The sequence below is a fragment of the Sebastes fasciatus genome, chromosome 17 (assembly GCF_043250625.1).
Source record: "Sebastes fasciatus isolate fSebFas1 chromosome 17, fSebFas1.pri, whole genome shotgun sequence".
Lineage (NCBI taxonomy): Eukaryota > Metazoa > Chordata > Actinopteri > Perciformes > Sebastidae > Sebastes > Sebastes fasciatus.
The window spans coordinates 30759249-30782708 of record NC_133811.1 but is presented as its reverse complement, the minus strand read 5'-3'; the positions used below and the strand labels follow the sequence as shown (position 1 = coordinate 30782708).

The 23460-nt window shown below is 42.6% G+C and overlaps 1 protein-coding gene across 3 annotated transcripts in view; it reads left to right on the top strand.

Annotated features, from left to right (window-relative positions):
- col11a2 (collagen, type XI, alpha 2) overlaps positions 1–23460 on the top strand; it is a 60700-nt gene that overhangs the window by 18608 nt on the left and 18632 nt on the right. The window contains exons 3-24 of one of the 3 annotated variants that reach the window (XM_074613400.1): positions 344–554; positions 761–923; positions 1296–1418; positions 6680–7909; positions 9169–9282; positions 11345–11560; positions 13221–13274; positions 14188–14229; positions 14544–14606; positions 14764–14838; positions 16630–16716; positions 17001–17057; positions 17336–17389; positions 17544–17597; positions 17733–17786; positions 18254–18307; positions 20364–20417; positions 20539–20583; positions 20687–20740; positions 21978–22022; positions 22188–22241; positions 22405–22449. In XM_074613400.1, coding sequence (XP_074469501.1) covers positions 344–554; positions 761–923; positions 1296–1418; positions 6680–7909; positions 9169–9282; positions 11345–11560; positions 13221–13274; positions 14188–14229; positions 14544–14606; positions 14764–14838; positions 16630–16716; positions 17001–17057; positions 17336–17389; positions 17544–17597; positions 17733–17786; positions 18254–18307; positions 20364–20417; positions 20539–20583; positions 20687–20740; positions 21978–22022; positions 22188–22241; positions 22405–22449 — 2948 coding nt within the window. The remainder of the gene's footprint in view (positions 1–343; positions 555–760; positions 924–1295; positions 1419–6679; positions 7910–9168; positions 9283–11344; positions 11561–13220; positions 13275–14187; positions 14230–14543; positions 14607–14763; positions 14839–16629; positions 16717–17000; positions 17058–17335; positions 17390–17543; positions 17598–17732; positions 17787–18253; positions 18308–20363; positions 20418–20538; positions 20584–20686; positions 20741–21977; positions 22023–22187; positions 22242–22404; positions 22450–23460) is intronic. The other 2 variants (XM_074613401.1, XM_074613402.1) reach the window with 2 other exon arrangements.

Here is a 23460-nt window from a genome sequence, read left to right as displayed (position 1 = left end):
TACATAAAGTATACTTGTGAAATATGCTTGAACTTTGCTTAAGTTTACTTCATAATAATAACTTGAAGTATACTACTTTTTCATTTGTCCTACTTGAAACCTTCTCTTTCTTCACCTCCTCCTCCTGCCTCTCCTTCTTTTCTGTGATACATAAATGTTCTGGTGCAAAGTCCAGGTCAGTCCACTTACAGTACAGCTTTGTCCTTTAGCCTCCTTCTCCTCATTTGTTTCTTGTCCTAAACTACCCACATGCCAGTCTAACGATGACCCACATTTATGATCTAACTCTTTCCATCTTTCATTCCCTTTCTCTCCTCCCATCCCTCCCTTCCCTCATCAATAGGTCGGTTCCCGGAGAACTTCTCCATCATGGCTCTGGTTAAGGCCCAGGCTGGTCTCCAGGCCTTCCTCCTCTCCGTCTACAGCGAGCAGGGCATCCAGCAGCTCGGCGTTGAAATGGGACGCTCGCCTGTTTTCCTGTACGAGGACCAAAACGGCAAGCCGGCCCCCGAGGACTACCCGCTGTTCAGAGGCGTCAACCTGGCTGATGGCAAGTCAGTAACCGGAAACAACCACTTTGTGACTGGTTGAGATGACACATTTTGGGGGTCATGTGGGTGTGAGTGGTTGGGAGTCGTATGTGTGGTTGGAATATATATATATCTGTGACTCGTGGGGTTGATTTGACACCTTTTTTAATCAGGCCTGTAGTCACAGTACACATTTATTCGCCTTCGGTTGCTCCTCCTCGTCTCTCTAGGTGGCATCGCATCGCTATCTCTGTTTCAAAGAAAAATGTGACCCTGCTGCTGGACTGCAAGAAGAAGATGACCCGCCCGCTGCCCCGCGGCAACAACGCAGAGGTCGACACCAACGGCATCACGGTGTTCGGAGCCCGTCTGCTCGATGAGGAGGTTTTCCAGGTGAGGATAACCTGCGAGTGACAAACTATGCTGTTTCACAAGTCTTTATCTTCCAAGTCCAGTTTCAAGTCATTTATTTTCTGTCAAGTCGAGTTGCAAATCATCAAAACAGTGAAGCGAGTCTACATCTGTGGCTCAGAGGTCGAGCAGGTCGACCACCATGTCGAGGGGCAAGATACTTAACCCCAATTTGCCATCGAAGGCTGAGCCATCGAGGTGTTAATGAGTATTTAGATCAGATCCTGATGGGCAGGTTGGCATCTGGTTGGAAGACTAGAAAGGCGCTATATAAATCCAAGTCTATTTACCGTTTACATCTCTGCATGCAGCTGTGCAGGTTTTTGTTAATCTGTTGTTTTTTTGTTCCTTTAGGGAGACATCCAGCAGCTGCTGATCGCCTCCAACCCCCAGGCTGCCTACGACTTCTGTGAACACTACAGCCCCGACTGTGACTCCCCACTGCCCAAGACCCAGTCTCAGGACCCCAACACATACGTGAGTAACACCGCCACAGCACCAGTTCATCCACAGACACAGTTGGTCCTCCACCACATTTATGAAACTTGTATCAAACAATTAACCTTTTATAGTGAATCATTATCTTGAAAACATCCCAACTATGGGTACAGTATCCAGCCTTTATATTTCTTTATATCACACTCTTCCACCTCTTATAAAACCCCGTAGCACTCCCGAGACTACTGTAGTGGCATCTATTACAGAGCGGGTAACCTCAGACTGTACGCTAACACCACTCATTCATAACACCGTCGGCTCATCTGTAGCTCCGATAAAGCAAACAACAACCTGTGGACTTTTGTTTTCCTTTTCTGATGGTCATGTATATCCTACGGTAAAGGAGATTGGAAACGGACTGAAGCACCTTTTTACATGGAGAGAATTGAGAGATTCATCCAGCTTTTATCATGCCTGACTCTTAAAGCTGCAGTGGGTAGAAATGGAACAAATATGATTTTAAAAAAAGTTATTTTTTATAAAACAGTCACTATATCCTGACAGTAGTGCATGAAACAGGTAATCTGAAAAACATCCTGTGCCTCTGTGTCCTCCGGTGCTCCTAACGGCATCTGCAAGAATAGAATAGAAAGCTTTATCGTCATCGTATTAAATACAACGAGATTCACAGTTGCCCCTCCTGGTCAGTGCTTTAAAACAAATACTTGACAAGACTAAACGAGGCAGATAAAACATATAACAGGTAAAACACACATAGCTATAAAACAAATAAAACAGGAATAAAACAGGTGAAGTAGATGTAATAAATCAAATGCAAACAAAGGTAGGTGCTCTTGAGGTTTATTAGATTAGATAAGATAGATAGATATATAGATAAGATTTCACAGACCGGAGGAAAACAACCAATCAGAGCCTCGCCGTCTCTGAGCAGCTGTCAATCACTCACAAACTCCGATCAAACGGTCAAACTAGGCAGCGCTGATCAAATATAAATCAATATTCTGTTACTGTAATGCCTATTTCTCTCCTCAGATGTTTTCAGAAACATCTTGTAGTGTACTGTTTAGTTTTTGCCCATTGATGCCAAAAACGTTCTGCCTACTGAAGCTTTAATAGATACTTCTGGGTCAGTTAGGAATCTTTCCTAAATGAAAAATACTCTCTCATCTTGTGAACTGGCACTACGGCCCAGCGGTTCACTCAGCGGTTAACTCAGCGGTTAACTCAGCGGTTAACTCAGCACTGTCAACCTTTCAGGAAAAAGGTGCTTTAAATTCCTGCTGCATGTTCTTCCCATGTTTGCTTCAAGTTCCTCCCGATATACCCGGTATCCTCTCACAAGGGAGTTATAAAATCAACTCATTTAATCGTGAATGATTCATCAATATACAGCAGTTTCTCTCGGGATAAATAACGTTTTATCTTATCTTTCCATAGACAAAGAAAGAAATGTAAAATTGAGAGAGTTGTGTTAAGAAAGTTGCACTACATGGAAAATATGATCTAATAGTAAAAAAAAAAACAAAGGCCACAGCAGTCGTCTGAAAACAAAAGAAAAGTCCTCAGGTTCAGTTTGAGGGTCATATGAGAATGTCATCAAAGTGCTGCTCTCCCTCTCTGTCTTCCTCACGCATCCCCGTCATCAGCAACATGTTGTATACATCCATTTCTTCTCCCCCTCCCCCACCTCCTCGCCATCTGTGTGTCCCCGAGGCGGAGGCATTGTCAAATCATGTCTTTCCATATCAACACATTTACCATCATTTCACACGCTTTGCGTTGGAGAAACACACATTTGAATTGTCACAGCGGTGGATTAGTTGTTTTTCTTTCTGCTCCACTGCGATGGAACACAGAAAGGTATAAAGGAAAGAGGATGATACAAGCCAACGTGTCTTCCCCCCGGTTTCTTTCCCATGGATTGAAAGAGAGAGAGAACTTGTTCAGTACATAAAAAAGATGCATATGAAGTTAAATTCTGATTGGTTTTCTGGTTAAATTGAGACACATCGAAGCATTTGGCATGAAGATGGCTTGAGGTGGAGCCTCTTTGCTTACTGAGACTGGTTGTGCACATTGCATACAAGCTTTGCCTCCCTGTTTCTCTCTGATATTAGGGAGCTGACAGTTCCCCTGACACCAGAGCTAAAGTAGCAAGCGATTTTCATCTGCATCCAAAGTACATGATCTTTGTTTTATAATCCTGCAGTCAGTCACTGTACAGAGCTCCGACACTTCCGCGCCCCAACCCCTGTCATGTTGATGCTGTTGAACTGACTGCTTTCTGAATGAATATAAATCAGTGTGGTTTTATTCATTGGCTTACGTTTCTCATTCATCGAGGTCGTCTGTGTATTTTTTAATATCAACACCTTTTAACCAGCAGCACAGACTCCTTCTGATGAATGGAAAAGCTCTCTTCTGCTGTCTCTCGCTGTCTATCACCATGTTTTATTTTATCTTTCTGCTTTACCCCTTCTCTTCTGTATCACTATTTATCCCTCTGCAAACCCTCCTTCACCTCCCCCTTTGGGATATCCACGCTCCCCCCCTCTTCATGCATTCCTCTTGCTTTCATGTCCCCTCTGCCAACCCATCCCTTCCTCCATCCTTCCCCATCTCTCTCAGTACTTTGATGAGGAGCAGGATGACCATGAATACCCCTATTATTATTATTATGAGGAGACAACAGGCGTTCCCTCGTCCTCCTCCTCCTCCTCTGCGTCCCCCTCTCCCCCGCCCGGGGCCCCCGATCAACAGGTAAAGAGGGAGCACGAGAGAGAGGGAAACCTTACGAGTGGGGTTTGTGGAAGGGAAGGAGAATGAGAGAGAGAGGTATTCCACATGCCTCTCTCATCCCTCATCACTCCATACCTCCTTTGTTTTATTATTTCACCTTTTCTTTAATCCACATCGACCTCTCACACGTCCACCTCGTTTCCACCGTCTCCGTCACACAGGATTACCTTTGCTCCTTTTTGTCCTCATGTCCTCATTTACATGTTGTCATATATATATATATGTATGTATGTATGTGTGTTGAGATGTGGCCAAGCGGGGGCACTGGAGTGGTGTCGGTTCAGCTGTGTTGTTTTACATACACACATTCCTCCTCCACTCAGTTCTTCACTCCTTCTTCATATATCCTGTTTAAGGAGAGCACGTTCACATCTAGAGAGGGGCGTCACAAAGGTTTCTCAGCACACATAGTGGACTCTACAAGGGAAAAGATGAATCACAAAGCAAACTGACACAAATAGGGGGGAAAAGCATATGGTAAATTTTTCATTATCATATAATTTGAATTCTTTTTGAGACTGTTTAGAAAGGTTACCTAAAATCATGTCTGTTATAAATTGAATTTGTGGATCTGCTGACATTACCACATCAAACTAGTGGATTATGTGATGATTGGGTGTTTTGTCTATGATGACAAACTGAGCACAAGTTAGCTAGATAGGAAACACATAAGAATGTGCCAGAGTAGTCTTTTCTTAAACTGATCTTGGTCAAATAGTCTTTGTAAATGAGTTTTTATTTAGTAGAAGATAGATGCGGTTTTAAGTCACTCAATTGACGATCAAATTCTTTCCTGTGATTTCCTCATTAGCCGTGTTTCCATTTACATATTTCTATTTGCATTTTGGTATATCGCATCAGAAAAGCTGTATGGAAACGTTGCAAAAAAAAAAGGTTTTACGCTCGCTTCCGGTGGTTTTAAGCCAACCCTCGAAAGAAAAAGAGTTGATGCCCTAAATAAAGATATGGGAACGTCTTTGCCCAATAAATTGTGATGCAGCGAACATTTAACTCACATGACTGATCAGCTGTTTCTGCTGTCGCCGTTTTACCGGACATACATTTATATATCTTCGTCTCAGGACAGCATGAAAAATTAAAACTTCTCAGACCTTTCTCCACTTTCAGCCAAGGCGACTCTGTTGACAGTTTGCAGCCTCTACTTCTTCTTCTACTCTGTTTACTGGCGGATTACAGCCATTGCGTAAAACCTATACTGCCAACGTTCTGACCAAACTATGCAGCCTTGTTTATCTGCTCCAAACCAGTTGATGGAAATGCGTTTAATATCGAATTTATTTTTTGGGACATTTCAAAAATTTTAAATTTTAAATTCGCTTCACAGTTGAGGAAACACGGCTAATGTCTTTTATGATAAACTCCTGACTGATCATAACACAGCTAGATTTGCAATACTATTTGACCAAAGCATGTGTCTGTATCGTCTTGTTACTTGCATGATTTCTTAATTGTCTTGGAAGATGTCACCGCATGTTGCCTGTACTGTCCTTCTAGGTCATCAGTTTCCATACAGACTTTCCAGCCAACATTGGGGATAATCAATGCACATGTTTTTGTCTTGGTAAATGCATTCATGGTTGTACATCTGACCATTGTATGGGCAATACATGACACACATGTATGCCACCGTCTGTCTCCTTTAAGTCTGTTTGTGTTCTGTATTGCATATCTGAGGAGTTTATATCCACGGTGATGGCCTGTTTTTTATCCTTCCCACCAAGTTACTTTCATTTTTTTTATTCGTTAATTTGCATGTAATTAAATGATGTCAGCATGAGAAGTAAGTAAGAGGAAATCATGTACTGTTTGTTGTTTTCATTTTGTGGTTTTATGTGACTAACATGCATTTGCATGCTCGCCTGGCATCCATTCTCCTTCTTTTGTGTGGCTAAACAGCAGTAACCTTCTCTGTAGTCTGATTGCTCAGTGCATTATATACTGTGTGTGCGTGTGTGTGCGTGTGCGTGTGCGTGTGCGTGTTAAACACCAGCTTCACCTGACCAGTCCCACCCTCAGTGCCTCTGCCGAACCACAGGCTCCAGTTCATATTAGCGCAAACATGCTGCTTTGTCATGTAATCATGGGAATGGCATTACTGGAGAGATCAGCTCTGAACTTCAATAACTTCAATCAAAATTTCTCAAAATGTGGATATTTAATTTGTTTAAGTACTTGTTGTATTTTTGCTTACTGTTTAAAAACGTTGTATTAATCCTCTGCTGTATCCAGTAATGCCTGTACAGTCTCAGTAAATCATCCAAGCCTTGGCCATCTTTATGTCATTGTTTCTCAAAACAGCCACTCTTGTCTTTCTCTCTCCTTCTGTCCAACCCTTGTTTGTGCTTTCCACCCCCCCTCCCAACCCTTCCATGTATCTTCCTCCATTCTCTTTTTTTGTCAATATGCACTTTTTACATACTAAACACCATCTCAACCAAACAATAATCACGGATTATTAGAAGAATGGAAATGGAAATGGAAAAGCAGCCCCCACTAAATCCACCCCTGTCAAACCCAAAGCCACTCCTAAGCCGGCCAAGACTGGATCATCCAAACTAGTAGTCAAGTCGCCCATGCCCACAAAGGCTCCCAAGTCTTCTGCAGCCAAGCCGTCCAAAGCGAAGCCCACCGCAATAGAGATCCTCTTGTCTAAGATCAAACCAACAGCGGCAGCTAAATCTAAGCCCACAGCTGCCCCGGCTAAGAACGGTAATGGTAAACCGGCTGCCGAGAAGAAAGCAAATGGTGCGGCCAACGGCAATGGCAATGGAAAAGCAGCTGTAACAAAAACGAACGGCAATGGCAAAGCTGCAGCTGATGCCAAGCCTACAGCTCAGGCCAAGGTGAATGGCAATGGCAAGGTTGTAGTTGAGAAGAAAGTCAATGGTAATGGAAATGGAAAAACCTCGGCAGAAAAGAAAGCCAATGGGAATGGAAAAGCAACTGTTGTGTCAAAATCCACCGTTGTGTCAAAAACCACTGTTGTGTCTAAGACTAATGGAAACGGCAATGGCAAAGCTACAGCAGAGAAGAAAGCCAATGGAAATGGCAAAACCACCATCGAGGTTAAAGAGGTTAAAGTCAAAGTTAACGGCAAAGCTGAGAATAAAGTCAATGGCGAGGCCAAGGCTAATGGCAATGGCAAAGTTATTACTGTGGTAGAAAAGAAAGCCGTTGTGAGTACTGGCGCTGCAAATTCAAAAGTTGAAACCACTACAAAAGCAAAAACTGAGAAAGTTGTTAAAGTAGAAAAGATAGAAAAGACTGTGGTCGTTGCAGCTAAATCAGCTGCCAAAGTAGAAGCTAAGGCGCCGAAACCCACAAAAGCATCAAAACCTGAACCTACAAAAACGGTGAAGGCCGCGGTCACCAAAGCTTCGGCGGTGAAAACGCAAGTAAAAACAGAAGTCAAAGAGGTCACCAAAGTTAAAACTGTGGTCACCAAAGTCCCTCTAGTCAAATCGACGGTGAGCAAAGTTGTGAAGAACACGGTCGAGAAGGTTTCCATCCCGAAGAAGGTTGCTCCGACGTCTGCCCCCGTCCAGCCCACTCCACCCAGACCCACGAAATCCAAGGTGGTCTTGGACATCAACGTCAAATCCCAGCACAAACCATTCCCACCCTTCGGCAAGACTGCGCTGAGTGGAACGACGGTCCCGGCGAAGAAAATGACCAACGGTTATCAACAGGTACAACAAGACGGCCCATGTTTGGGTCAGAACGTCCAGAGTCGTATGTACCATCTGTTCCCATCTGGTTGCGAAGATCTTTCCACCATCCAGGGTCTGCAACAAAACATTTTGTAATGTTGATCTGTCAATAGATGGTGCACATTTTGAGGTAAATCCTTGATGGTGGACAAATCTGGTCTTCAGAAGGGGAAGCTGGTTCATACCAAACTGGGTTCCCTTCTCCTCCGTTTATATATCATATGATCACAATCACCCCCAACTTCTCCATATGATATGATACAGCGGTGCACATTGAAGCATGGCTAATTGTTTCATTGTTTACTTCACTTCATACTCCTACCTTCACGCTGAAACTGGATCTCAGAACCCTGAATACACTCCAGCACTCCGTCTCTTACCATTAACGTACCGGTGAAATGATGAATGAGCATGGATTTCTAAACCTGAGAAAACACAAATACTATCATATTGTATACACAAGCAACACAACAGACCTCCTCTGTCACTCTGTCATTCTCTCTCTCTCTCTCTATTATTTTTTTTTTGAAGTACCTGTGTTTTCTCTCTGACACCTGTCTCCCTGTCTTTGTATTAAATATGAATAAAGCAGCCTCACAGAAACTAAAGAGCGGGCTTTAAGTGTTAGTAGAAGTTCAATTCCCTTCAATGTGAAGCCTACTTTGAAGCTGACATGCTCCAAGGTAGAGTGGCATTGTGAGGGTCTTTAGTGGGTTATGGAAAATTCATAGCTGGATTATGTTCTGTGAGGCTGTTGATTGGGGTTGTCTCTCTTGTTTTCTGGTCTTGGGTGAAACTAGACATCCCAAAGCATCAAGTTCTGATGTTTTCATCTGAAGGGATGGATAGAGGCTCTCAGTCCTACTTCCAGTAAGAGCAGACTTCACCCCCCTTTCATGAATATTGGCTTTAAAAAGCAAAAACGATACAATAAAAAAAAGAAATCTCAGCAACGTAGTCTCAATGACTCCCTAAATCTTTTTGCACAAGGCAAAGTTTATAGTCATTGAGATTCTGAAACTACCTGAAATTTCTTTTGTAAAATGGATCTTTACAACTTTAAAAATGTCCTTGCCTCTCTGGCAACCACAATTTTATGATGTGATCCATTTTTTTTTCTCCACTTTTTAACTCATCACTTACAGACTTTGCAGACTTTGAACTAACCGCGCTCTTCCATTAAAATCTGCTTACTTCCTTCCCTGCTCCCCCAATTCCTGTCAACTTGACCAATCAAGGATGTAGACACTGAATATTCCGAGGCTGGCCACACCGCTACAGAGACTGATTATTACTATGAGGAGACGGTGCCAGAGGGTGAGGTGATTGGACAAGAAGAGATCCCTGCACAGGTAAAAAAAAAAAAAATAATTACACACTGGTCAGTGACACAGATCAAGAATAGATATACAATGTAATATAATATAATATATAAAGAATCTCCAGATAGATTTGCTTAATTTGCACTGTGGCAAAAACAAGAACTAGGATTGCACTCGGAGAGCGCAGACCTCCGCCGACGTGTGTGACTTTAAAAACAGATCCCAGCTCACAGCTGGCGGTACCATGAGGTGGTAGGCTTGTTATTAACACGGAGTGTTTCCGTGTAACGTATCGGCGGATGTCTCTCATCCAGCAGCCTTGTTATGTCTGTATAACGTTACACTACGTTGTCTCTCATCCCGTCATCTACCGCTTTGTTCTTTCTCACCGCGGACGGACAGCAGCTCCCGTACACACATCCACACTCTGCTCTCCGAAGGAGGCGGGGTCACACGTCATCAACGCGTCATCAGCGCGTCATCAGCTACACTGCGCATGTGTTATACCCTGTGGTCTTAATGCTCAGGCTGATCGGAATCCTTCAAAATGTTCCTGAATTCGGATCACCACCAAAATCTAATGGGTTGTTCATTGTGCCACACCCCACCCCTCCAAAAAATATCTTTCAAATCCATCGCAAACTTTTGGAGTAATCCTGCTAACAGACAAACAAACAAACCAACACCGGTGAAAACATAACCTCCTTCCTAGGCGTTCGGCCTTGGCGGAGGTAATAAATCATCGCCTCAATACCAGACACCTCCATCACCAAAGGAAGAAGACAGTGTAATACCTGTGTGGTGGTGAGCCCAGTCTTTGTAGTTTAACCACGTAGCTCTGTGTCTCTCTTTCTAACCACACATCAATGTTTTGTTGGCACCGACGCCACGTGACAAGACAGCTTTCTTCAAAGAGAATGCACCACATTCATCTGCTCGTATCATCAAACATTTTTACGTGGCTCCCCTTTTTTTCCCCTCTCCCTAACAACAAGATTCCTGTTCTCATCTCGAGGTCCTTCGTCCATCAGGTTGCGATCAGATCTTGACGCAAGAACAAAAATCTTGTGGAAAAGGGGGATCCGCATAGGAATATTTGATATGCAGTTTTTAACCACAGCGACCAAAGGGAGATGAATATAATGCATTCTGGTTTGAGAAAAAAAACTAAATCTAACTGAACTAAAGAATACAGTCGTTGCCGTGGGTTACTTTACAGCCCTAAACTATCAGAATGTGAGAATGAGTCTCTCACACTTCTGATCTGTTTCTCACAGTTCACTTATTTTGGCAATAATCCATATTGTCATCATCACCGTTTTATCTATATTAGCCGATGACTTTGTTTTGTTTTTCAGTTTTGATGCGAAGAATGTTTTGCAAATGTTACCTCTATATATGATATATTCTAGGAACAAATGTACTTATTTACCTATACCGATGTTATTCACTATTAGCTGTGATCGTGCTTCTGATGTATTCACTGTACAGCATAACTCCACTGGATTCGTATTTGTTTTTAAAACACCCATGGTAAGTGAAATAGAAAATAACATAGTTTTTGCTTTGCATAGCAGCAGCAGCTTGTTTTCACAAAGTGCTTTGATCAGTTCTGTGTGTTTAGGGACTATAGACGAGCATGACCTTTACAATGTCAGATAATAGATTTAGGTAAATCTGGAGATTTCAGGTCATCACACACAAGCTGATGAGGATATGCTTTGGTGGAAACACTTCCTATTAAAAGCTCAACAATAGATGATTAACAGGAGGTTTAAAGTGGCAGGATAATAAACCTGCTAATCTGTAAATTCACCTGAACAAATCAAGACTGACGTTACAGCATGAAGGACTGATACCGCAGTCTGCCCGATGTCTTGTTGTTTTCTGTCCCTATGTCATTGTGCAAAAGGTAAGACTCACTTCTTTCTATATATGCCCCCCCTCTTCCACTCCCCCTCTGTTTCTTAACATTTCCCCATCATTCAAACCTCTCCCTCTTCCTTCCTTCCTTCTTCATCTTTGCTTGATTCATCCTCTCGCCTATCTCCCCTCCATCTATCCCGTCGCGGCTCTGATAAATCCAACCCAGCCCCAGGTGGAGACGACGTTGGTGGGAGAGGAGGTAGACGCCGCCAAGGCAGGCGGTGTAGGCGAGGAGGCCTTCACCGAGGAGTATGTGACTGGGGACGTGGGCCTCAAGGAATACGACTATTCCTACAGGGACTACAGTGAGCCGATGCCGGAGAACAGAGAGGTCGATGCCAACATGGGCCCCGCCCTGTCCGCTGTGACAGACGAGGGAGGCGTAAGTCGTTTTTGCTTCAGAGGCAAAAAAACTAAATCAGTTTCAACCATTTCTGAATCCTATAGTCTTCAGTGTCCTCTCCAATGACTTGTTTGAGTTTGCCGTCTCTCAAAGGCCATTATCTTTTAATTATGTGTCCTGTTTTTTAACCACGTTGGGACCTTCTTGCCCACGGTGGTTAATTTGAACACGGTGCTGAAAGACTGGGATAGAGCCATAATTACCTTCACTGACTTTAGGCCCGGCTACATAGTTCCCTATTTGGACCATGAAAATTAACCTTCACTCTGTATTCATTTTGAGATATTGGTTGTGAACCCCCCCAGACCTCCTAGGAAAAAAAATGTATGAACTCGTTCCCTATATTATCCCTAATATTTTGTTTGTTATTATGTTGGGTCATGACCCAAAGAACGGGATCGCGGGTACAAGCGGTCGAAATGGGTTTCCTCAGGAGGGTGGCTGGCGTCTCCCTTAGAGATAGGGTGAGAAGCTCAGTCATCCGTGAGGGACTCGGAGTAGAGCCGCTGCTCCTTTGCGTCAAAAGGAGCCAGTTGAGGTGGTTCGGGCATCTAGTACGGATGCCTCCTGGACGCCTTGGGAGGTGGTGTTCCAGGCACGACCAGCTGGGAGGAGACCACGGGGAAGACCCAGGACTAGGTGGAGAGATTATATCTCCACACTGGCCTGGGAACGCCTCACAGCCGGCTGCACATGTTATTAATATATATATAAACATATATAATGTAATGTGTCCAGCTCGGAGGATTAAAGGCTCGTTGTGATTAAAATGAGGTTGTAGCTCGTTGTCTACCTCACTACGGTTAGAAAGAGCCCTCGTTGGTGTTTTAACAACGTTTCTGTTCTGAGTTATTGATCCAGGAAGTTTGAATCTGTCAATATCTTTCACACTTTACAGAAGTACATCATCTAGGGGGCTCCGTACGTCAGCAATGCGTGAACTGTCTATGAAGTGCTCTATGAAGCAGCTCGAGATACTAACTTGAGGGCACGACTTAATAAAGATGTTCTCCTAGGGGTCTAGGGGGCTCCGTACCTTTCAGTTTCCCACCTAAAGTGTGGCGTAAGAAAATTCTAAATTGGCCACCAAGTTAACATCTATTCAGGCAAGCTCAATCAATCACAGAGACACCCGTATTTGAATGCATTTCAAATAGACCAAGACGTAGTCCCCACATCAGTGGTTGAAATGGGTTTTTATTCTATACAGCGTATAGTGAGAAACTCAGGACCCCGGGAAGAATAGCTATCACCACGGTAGAAGCTATTGGGGGATCCTAATTATACCTGAACTATCACATACACCGCATAAAGAGACATTTGGAAGTGTCATTTATCGCAGTGTATGGCTTCATTTAGAGCTGCTTGAGCCCAGATGATTCTACAAGTAACGGACCAGCAGTTTGGAGAACCGTTGAATCATCGGTATTTTTGGACGAAAGCTTTTATCACAAGCAAAGCAGGTTTTCATTTCATCATTCTGTTTCTTATAGCGTAATAGTGTTTCATATAATGTGTCTTTGTGTACAGCTGTTGTCTAAACGCATGCAGCCAGATCAGCACTCTATGATGGTGTGAGAGAGAGAGCACCTCTGTACTGACTACGCTGTGTTGTTGGCTACATGTGTGTTTTCCTCAGGCTGCCATCAGAGGAGAGAAAGGAGAGAAAGGAGACCCCGCTGTCCTGGAGCCTGTGAGTTACTAACTGTCTTTAAGCAGCTTTACCTGAGCAGGTGTATTTAACCCGTCACTTCTCCCACAAGCTCCAGGGGTTTGCACCAGCAACCTTCCAGTCACAATCTTGCTTTTAGATCTCAAAGCGTACGAAGCCAGCGTAGGGACTTCAGTACTGCAGTGATGCGATCAGAAGAGCTCTAGCAGCTGCATTTTGCATCTGAAGCTGTTTGATGGTCTGTTTAGGTAGCAGGCCCGTGAATAGATCATTGCAGTAATCCACTCTGCTCGAGATAAAGGCATGGATATGTTTTTTCCAGGTCATGCTTTAACATAAGACCTCTTAGTTTCTCTATGTTTTTAAGGTGGTAAAAAGCTGATTTGGTTTATCGCGTTCACATGGTTATTGAAGCTGAGATCTCTGTCGATTAAAACACCAAGATTTCTGACAGCATCCTTTGCTTTAAGTCCGTTTGTGTTCAGATGATTAACAATCTTAATTCTGTTTCTATTCTATTAAGTCACAGGACATCATCTGCAGCTGGTTATACCTACATTGGTCCATCTTTGTTTCAGTTGATCCATTAGCTGATCAGCTGTTCATTTCCAATGTGGGGTACTTAATAAACTCCCTATAGCTTCAGATAGCTTGTAGTTCAAATGGCAGCAACCATCCAAAGACTAAATGATAAGCTTCTGTCCTCGTATAAAAGGCTTTACATGTTTCCATTCATCCATTTCAGTCCCAAAATGATGAAATAACATACAGATCTCTCCAGTAACGGGTTGTACTAGTTAAGGTGTATTACAAACAAACAACATGAATCCCAGTATGATTAATGGAGTGATGACAGGTATTTGCAATGTTGGTTCCTTTAGTCAGGTTTCTTTCCTCCTGCGTAACACGTTTAACTTTATTTTGACTCCTGCAGGGTATGCTGATTGAAGGACCTCCAGGACCCGAGGGACCATCTGTAAGTAAATGATGGTTCTTCCCTTTGTTTTCTGTCCGAAAGACGAGTTACTGACCTCTAAATGTTACATTAATGATCCTGTACTTTGCTCTTCTACATTAGTATTCTCTTAGCTATGGATTCTTTTTGGTAGTGGTGTAATTAGCTTATTGCCAGTCTTAGGTAGCACCTTAGCCAGTTCACTTCTCTATTGTAAGGTTGTGACAATTAACATTATTTTATGTTAAGGATATTCCTACGCAACACCGTAATCAAACTGCACCTTATTGAGTCTGTAATCAGAACACTTAAGCAGCCTTTCCCGCCTCTTTCAGGGTCCTACCGGCCCCCCCGGCTCCTCTGGACCTCCCGGCTCCGTCGGTGACTCCGGCGAGAGGGTGAGTTTTTTCACTTTATCTGAAGAAGTGCAGGTTCGTTTGAGACATCAGCGCTGAATCTGAGACATTATTGGTCCTTGCACAAGAAGCATATTTCACTTCCACTCTCTCCTGGAACCTGCCAGCTCACCCCTCCCTCACTCTCTCCATCCCGCAGGGCGTTCCCGGTAAGGCTGGTCTTCCTGGAGCTGACGGTATCCCTGGACCTCCTGGAACCTCCGTCATGCTGCCTGTGAGTCACCCTTAACTTCTGATCCTTTATTAGAAATGGATGCCGTCTGGATGGACCATAAATGTGAGTGATGTTTGGCTCAAGCGTCGACCTCCGCGTAGTGCTTACAGTACGTGTCCACAGGGGCGTTTTTTATCGCGAGTGGACGCGACGCTACCCAACATCGGACGCTTGGTGGGCGTGTCGCTAGACTCGGCTGTCCCCACCTGATTGGACGAACGCTTTCCGGCCGTTGGCTGCTGCTCCCAGCTTTCAAACCGGAACCAGTCTGGAGGCTCGTTTGGAAACTTTCTTCTCTTATTTCACGTAAATAGTTCACTGAAATGTGTTTCTGAAAACATTTGAGGCGAGAAATAATCCATGCAGTTGATGAATCGGTCTTTAATTTGGATCAACAACGTTTATTTTAAAAGATCCTCGGGAGTTTTGAGAGGCGGCGAGTCGCGTCGGACGCCCGTGATTTGCATAAAGTAGACGAGCAACTTTATGCAAATGAGGAGCGGGCGTCGTGACGCCTAGTCTCTCGAATCGCGACGCCACGCTACCAGAATGCATTGCGCGGCTGCTTACTTAGACAATGAATGGAAGGCGTGGAAAGCACGGAGGCTGTGGACACGTACCATTAGAAATGAAGTGCCAAAAACTTCAGTTCTTTGAATGGCCACTTGAGGCTGGCTTCCAATAGTGAGTCAATCCCCATAGACCCCGTCTCGACCACACTTTCCCCCTGGAACTCTTTATGTTTGACTGCAGAGACCAGGGTCTAAATTAAGTTCCTGGGACCTTTTTACCCTTCATAAAGGCCCTGGTCAGGTTGGTAGTCCCTTTTGAAAGTACCGCAACTTTCGGGTGGAGTTTGCGGGGATGTCTCTCGCTGTTTGGTCAAACACACACGACTTCAACTGAACCGCCTCATTCAAAAAACAAGGAAGTACTCTGGTATTGATTTAGGAGCATTTCTTAATGAGGGGAGAGCTTTTCTCTTTGTCTGATGACATTAAAGGTAAAGTTAGGCTTTGCTGTCGGCAATGTTAAAATGCTATAAACATGTTTACAGCCTGGTACAAAAACAGTTCACGATACGGGGGTGAGTTTTTATAGAACTCAACCGTTTAAATGATATTAGTAACCACCCTTCAGAAACCTATGGGTGACGTCACAGAGACTACGTCCATGTTTTATATAGTCTATGTGTTTGCTCCAACATGGGGATTTGTGTGCTACGTTGCAGGGTTGAGGATCCCAGGTAAAACCTTCAAGGAGAGGTAAACATGCACATTCTCAAATTGTTTTGTGTCGCTGGGAGTAGATCCCCTCCAATATGTACGTCTTCAAATAAAAAATGACTGATGAAGATGATGATGACTGAATGTCCCGATGAAGGTCCTTGTTGACCGAGACGTTGACTAATAAAGCAGAGAAAAGTGTGTCATTTTTTATTTGAAGACGTACATATTGGAGGGATCTAATCCCAGCACCACAAACAATTTTGAGAATGTGCATGTTTACCTCTCCTTGAAGGTTTTTAACATTAGCCCATGTTCTGTATGTTCAGTATAAATACCTGTTATAATGGTTTGATGCTGGCTTTTCTTTAAATATTTTGGCCACTCAAAGACCAAATAACTGTCGCGGTGATCAGCGAGGAACCTCGACAGCCACAATCCATAAACTCACCGTCGTATTTTGATTTGTTTGTTTATTAGTTCAAGTAATTGTTCTGCAGCGTCCAACAGTTTCCCCCGACCGTTCATGAAGCACTAACAGATGTATTTTCTCTTCTTTCTGCAGTTCCGTTTCGGTCAGAGTGGAGGAGATAAGGGTCCGTCCGTTTCTGCACAGGAAGCTCAGGCAGCGGCTATCCTGTCTCAGGCCAGGGTCAGTCATCACTTTCACTTCACATGTCCACTGTTTGCCTCCAGCATCATATCAGTGGAGGATTATATGCACATATGATTTGGTAGACGTTAGCCTTTCTTTTCTATTGATTAAAAAAAAAAAAAAAGACCCTTCCCTTATTGAAGTGATTTTAGACATTTAGCTGATGTTTTCATCCAGGGAGATTTATAATGTGTGAAAGTAACTTTCTTCACACATCACCAACATTACAAGCAGCCATGTGCCTCCTTGATCGTTGATTTTGGAGATGTTGTTTTCTCCAGATGGCTCTGAAAGGACCTCCTGGACCAATGGGATTCACCGGACGCCACGGACCCCTGGTATGTACTGCGCTCATTTGGACCATCACCTGTTCATATCAAGAGTTTGTTGCTGTCATTGCAAAACAATCTTGTTGATTCTACACAATACAAAACCTACAGTATGCAAGGATTTTAATCTCATAATGGATCTCTCGTATATCAGATATTCTTTTGTTTGTTTTCGTCTCGTAATTGCATTTTTCTTTTTTATTATTAAGGGGAGAATATGATAGTTTTGGTGATGATGATGATGATGATGATGATGATGATGATGATTGTGATTGTGTCCATTTCAGGGAAATCCAGGTAGTAATGGTCTGAAGGGAGAAGGTGGAGACCCCGGTCCTCAGGTAAAAACACTGAACTCTGACCAAACATCAAAATCAAATCATTTTATAAGTTTGCATGTCCTCTTCCTTTTACAGTAAAGTATCGTGTTTATTACTGTACTTATACTCAGCTCAGATCTATGACAAAAAATGTGATATCTTATTCATTTTCCAGGGCTCCAGGGGACCCCAGGGCATGATGGGACAACCCGGCAAATCAGGAAGAAGAGTGAGTATGAGAAACGTCCGGCTTGCCTTGTCTATGCCGAGCATGCCCTGTCAAAAACAAAACATGGTTAGAGTTGTCAAAGTGGTTCAACCGTGTCTCATATAACACGTTGTTCCTCTGCTTGTCTCCTAACAGGGCCGTGCCGGTGCTGATGGTGCCCGCGGGATGCCAGGCGAGCTTGGATCTAAGGTAACCTCTCTCTGGTGTCATTCCTTTATAGACATCGTCAACATGAACTCTGTTGGCTTGTGATTATCTCTCTTTGTTTCTAGCTGACTTTGACATTTTGAAAGTCCTGGAATAGATCATTTAAGTGCCGATTCATACAGGCAGTAACTGTGATGCTACCTCAAGATTAAACCTTTATCCCTCCAGAGTCTTTAGGTGCTTGTAGTTCAATTTATTTTGTGATGAAACGATAAATGTATAACCTGGTAGGCTACACGGGAATATGATTAAGCCAGCTTGTACTTGGTCTCGCTGGGACAATAAAGTGCACTTTAACATCCAATACTGTCTCTGGCGTCCCGAAACCACAGCTACTGTTTGTGCAAAACGTTCAAACTCACTATTAATTCAACTCCACTTATGATGCATTCTTACATCTATTGCAATGCAGCATTAATATCTGACGTGTGTGTGTTTGTCTCTCTCAGGGTGACCGCGGTTTTGATGGTCTTCCTGGTTTGCCTGGGGACAAAGGACACAGGGTGAGTCTAAAACTAATTATGATCAAAATACCACAATCACTTATTACTAGTAGCAGTCAGTAGGCAGTTTGTGTAGGGGATGAAGGGGGATGCAATGACCCCAATGCATGCTCCTTGTTAACCTGCCTCTCCATCCCCTAGTAGCAGCGAGAGTGGAGGGGCAGAGGGGTTGTGTCGTGGAATATGTTAGTTTAGTCTAGGTAGGGACGGCTTTGGCTCAGGAGGTAGAGAGGGTCATCCTTTAATCACAAGTTTCGATCCCTGGCTCCTCCTGTCTGCATGTAGAAGTGTTGAGTGAGACACTACAGACTTTTAGACTTGTTTTACTGTATTCTACAAACAATGTACAGCTTTATTCTGCACTTTAATCTATTTTTAAAAAACTCTACCTCAGCTCCTTATTATTATATTCCATATTTGACATCTCTTAATCCTCTGGACTCTACATCTCCTATATTTTATTATCCAGCACTATATCACTTTTTGCACTATATTCACATTTAGTGAATAATAGTCCTGTATCTCAGTTTATTAATTTCTTTACAGTTTTCTTCATCTCCTGGTATTTTTATATCTGGTATATCTTTTATACTTTGTGCTACTTACTTGTGCCTTTTTACTAACATGTTTTGCACTATGGAACGGTGATGCTGTAAACTTGAATTTCCCTCAGGATCAATAAAGTTACGATCTATCCATCTGAACCTCAAGTTGCGCCCATGCCTTGCACGGCAGCTCTGCCGCCATCTGCGTGTCAATGTGTGTGAATGGGTGAATGAGAGGCAGATTATACAGCACTCTGTCCGGTAGGGTAGAAAGACGCAATATAAACACAGTCCATTTACCATTTAGTCTTCCTGACTCATTGATCTTTGACTTCTGTGCAAGTTAGAATCTATGGCCCTGACCGTGACTGAAATATCAGCAGCCTAACTGTGTATTGATAACTCCACGGCGCTGTCCGTGGTGCTGAAGTAGCAGACAGACTTTTTCTCAGAGTCCTGCCTTCTGTCAGTTTCGTCTTAGATCTATAGTTTTCTCCGTCGCCTGTTGGTAGTAGTAGTAATAGTGGTAGTAGTAGTAATAGTGGTAGTGGTAGTAATAGTGGTAGTTGTAGTAATAGCAGTAGTAGTAATAGTGGTAGTGGTAGTAATAGTGGTAGTAGTAATAGTGGTAGTGGTAGTAATAGTGGTAGTGGTAGTAATAGTGGTAGTAGTAATAGTGGTAGTGGTAGTAATAGTGGTAGTAGTAGTAATAGTGGTAGTTGTAGTAATAGCAGTAGTAGTAGTAATAGTGGTAGTAGTAGTAATAGTGGTAGTAGTAGTAATAGTGGTAGTAGTAGTAATAGTGGTAGTAGTAGTAATAGTGGTAGTAGTAGTAATAGTGGTAGTAGTAGTAATAGTGGTAGTAGTAATAGTGGTAGTAGTAGTAATAGTGGTAGTAGTAGTAATAGTGGTAGTAGTAGTAATAGTGGTAGTAGTAGTAATAGTGGTAGTAGTAGTAATAGTGGTAGTAGTAATAGTGGTAGTAGTAGTAATAGTGGTAGTAGTAATAGTGGTAGTGGTAGTAATAGTGGTAGTAGTAGTAATAGTGGTAGTAGTAATAGTGGTAGTGGTAGTAATAGTGGTAGTAGTAATAGTGGTAGTAGTAGTAATAGTGGTAGTAGTAGTAATAGTGGTAGTAGTAGTAATAGTGGTAGTAGTAGTAATAGTGGTAGTAGTAGTAATAGTGGTAGTAGTAATAGTGGTAGTGGTAGTAATAGTGGTAGTAGTAGTAATAGTGGTAGTAGTAATAGTGGTAGTGGTAGTAATAGTGGTAGTAGTAATAGTGGTAGTGGTAGTAATAGTGGTAGTAGTAGTAATAGTGGTAGTAGTAATAGTGGTAGTGGTAATAGTGGTAGTAGTAGTAATAGTGGTAGTAGTAATAGTGGTAGTTGTAGTAAAACATTATTGATTGTTCTTTAATATGTATAAGAAGTTAAATACTTGAATATCTTTATAATCTTTGTGTAATCTTTTTCTGATTCCTCACTCCTCGATTTGTTTCATTCCCCCAGGGTGACTCAGGAGTAATGGGACCCTTAGGACCTCAAGGAGAGGACGGAGAGAGGGTATGAAGATGAAATGATTCCAGGCACTACTCAGTAACATCTGTCATTGTGTCACTCCTGTTAACTGTTAATAATCACCACCTTCCCGTCCTCATCGCATGTCCTTTCTGTGTGTTTCCAGGGAGACGACGGAGACATCGGACCCAGGGGTCTCCCAGGTGAACCAGTGAGTGCCCCTCTAGAATCCTGATTGAATCTGTCATTTATGTGATTTTGATGACTGACTGATCTAGGCTTGTGTGTGTGTGTTTGTGTGTGTGTGTTTTTAGGGACCTCGTGGTTTGCTCGGACCCAAAGGTCCTCCTGGAATCTCCGGACCTCCTGTGAGTAAAAACTATTTTAAACCGCATCTCGTTGCTGTCATTTTAGCTGCATTGTTTTGTCCCTCTGTGGCCACCGTTAACACCCACAGCCCTCCTGAAACAACAACCCTGTGATCTGATATGAGCAGGGGGATATCCAGTAACCTAAAAATGAACATGTAATGGTCCCACACTTACCTCAAAACAACACCAAGACGCCCGGTATCACCCAGGATTTAGGATTCAAGTCCCACGTATCCATTTGACACTCATGTATTTCTATGTATACTAGAGTTGTTTGGCTACAGCGGTTGAAGTCTGCCCTTAAGAGGACTCGGTACAGTTCTCCGATAACATTGTCTGAATCACAGCTTAAAAAGGATGAAAATCGATGCAGCAGAATCAGAGACATCATCTTTTTTTATTCTACATATTCTACTTCCTTGGTGCCTACATTCCCCACAATGCAACTCGACCGCTGACAGTGTTATGCTAGTAACACTAATGTAGCTCAAGCCCCCAGGAAAAGCGTCGATACGGACTTTCGTAGTGGTCAAACGGCGGTACTGCAACTTCCGTGCATTGGACCCAAAAATACTTTTTCCCATAGATTTACATTGGGAAAGAGACGTCTGCAACTCAGCTTCCCAGTATGAACACTCTAATAGTCCTGATTACTATATATACTATATTACTATTATAACTTTAAAAACTAAGTTTTTTGATCAGTGCTGCCTAGTTTGACCGTTTGGTCGAAGTTCAGAGTGATTGGCAGCTGGACAGCAGACCTCAGATCAGCTCTGACTGCTTGTTTTCTTCCGGTATGTGAAATCTTGCAGATGCCGTTAGGAGCAACTGTTTCATGTACTACTGTTACGATATACCGACCGTTTTATAAAAATAACTTTTTTTAATCACATTTGCTCCAATCTCGCCTCCTTCAGCTCAGCCATCAACTGGGGAAGTTTAACGTTTTTAACGTTCACCTGGGGTGTCTCCCCTTTTATACAACTTTTTTCACAAGACCTGTAAACAGACATTTATGGGTTTAATTTAAGCAGCAGGGTTTGAGTGCCTGTTCATTCCCACAAATCTAAAGACACACAAAATCTATGATTAAGGATAATTCCCACTGCAAATGTGCGTTGGATAAAAGCCTTCACCTTAATGAGCCAGTTATTATTATTATTAGTAAGTGTGTTTGAACTGTTGACATACTGTAGATTTCATTCAGATTATCATGCTCTTTTCTTCTCAGGGTGTGCGAGGGAATGACGGGCCCCACGGTCCCAAAGGAAACCTGGTCAGTGTCATTATCTGTTATCTACCATGTGACCATGTAACCTTACCCTTTTTAATCAATTCATATCAGTACCTGTTAACAGTATCACTAAACTTTTTATTATGAGTAATTCTAAAATATGATTTTTCTCATCTGTCATCACTTCATCTTCTCTCCATCTCTCAGGGTCCCCAAGGAGAGCCAGGACCTCCAGGTCAGCAGGGAACCCCAGGAACTCAGGTGAGACAGAGGACAGCTGCACCACCATCACATACTTGTGATATTAACTTCTTTCACTAAGTGTGCTAAAGATCAAATGCGTGCATGCACATGCTCATAAAATAAATGGAAGAAGTAATGTTCAGAGTGTGTTTTCATCTATTCCTATTTTTTTTCTTTGCAGGGATTGGCCGGACCGCAGGGAGCCCTCGGACCCCCGGGAGAGAAAGTAAGAAACCAAAAATATGTACTACAACATACAGGAAGGGGACTTGTTCAGGGAAATATATTCAACAAGCAACAGTTATACAACAGAATGACCGGGACGGACTCGTTGATTTGACTCACTGGAGTAACATGAAATAGGAAAAGCAGGATGTCCACAAAATCTGTCCAAGCAGATTTAACCCTTTGAGGTGTTTCGGATGTCCAATATCGCAGCGGTTGCATTCTGCACTCTGAGTTTGTTGTATTTCTTGTATTGAATAACATGATATTAGAGTGACAAATAATGCAGTAAAAGAGATCACAAAAACTAAAACCAGTAGGATATCAGTTTTGGAGAGACGTATTTTTCAGCTGTGAATATTTATTTACACTTCCTTGTTATGTTCCGTTTGTCGGTCTATTTATGTCTATGTTAAGCGTCTTTGGGTTTCCTGAAAGGCGCTATATATAATATAATAAGTTATATTATTATTATTACTTCCTGGTACATAAGAAAGTCACATATTTCATAGCCCATAATCCAACGTCATATTTCTCCAGAAAGTAAAAGTGATATATTTTAAAAGTATATTTAAAGTATTTTTGTAATATTTTTAGTATAAATTATATGATGATCTTTTTATTCAAATGGTCTGGAAATTATGAACAGATGCAGATTTACTCAAAATTTTAGATTAGATGTAACATATGCATGAAATGATATGTATGAAAGTAGATTGAAGTTCTTTCCGGTACTACTTCTACTACCCCGACCTTCATCCCTTCATCCCTTCACATTGTTCTCCTCCCACTCCGAGCTTTGTGCATCTTTAGTGTTGTTGAAGCCCTCCTTCCCGGTACTGCGTATACGGCACTGAATCTTTTAGTGGTACGGAGTACCGGACCTACTTTCACTCCTGATTAAAGGACGAGGAGGGTTGCTTGATGATTACTCTTTATAGCTGTCTGTCTCTCTCGTAGACTTTTAAAGCAATATTCATTTTGTGAAGTGTGTTTATTTGCTTTCTTGTAG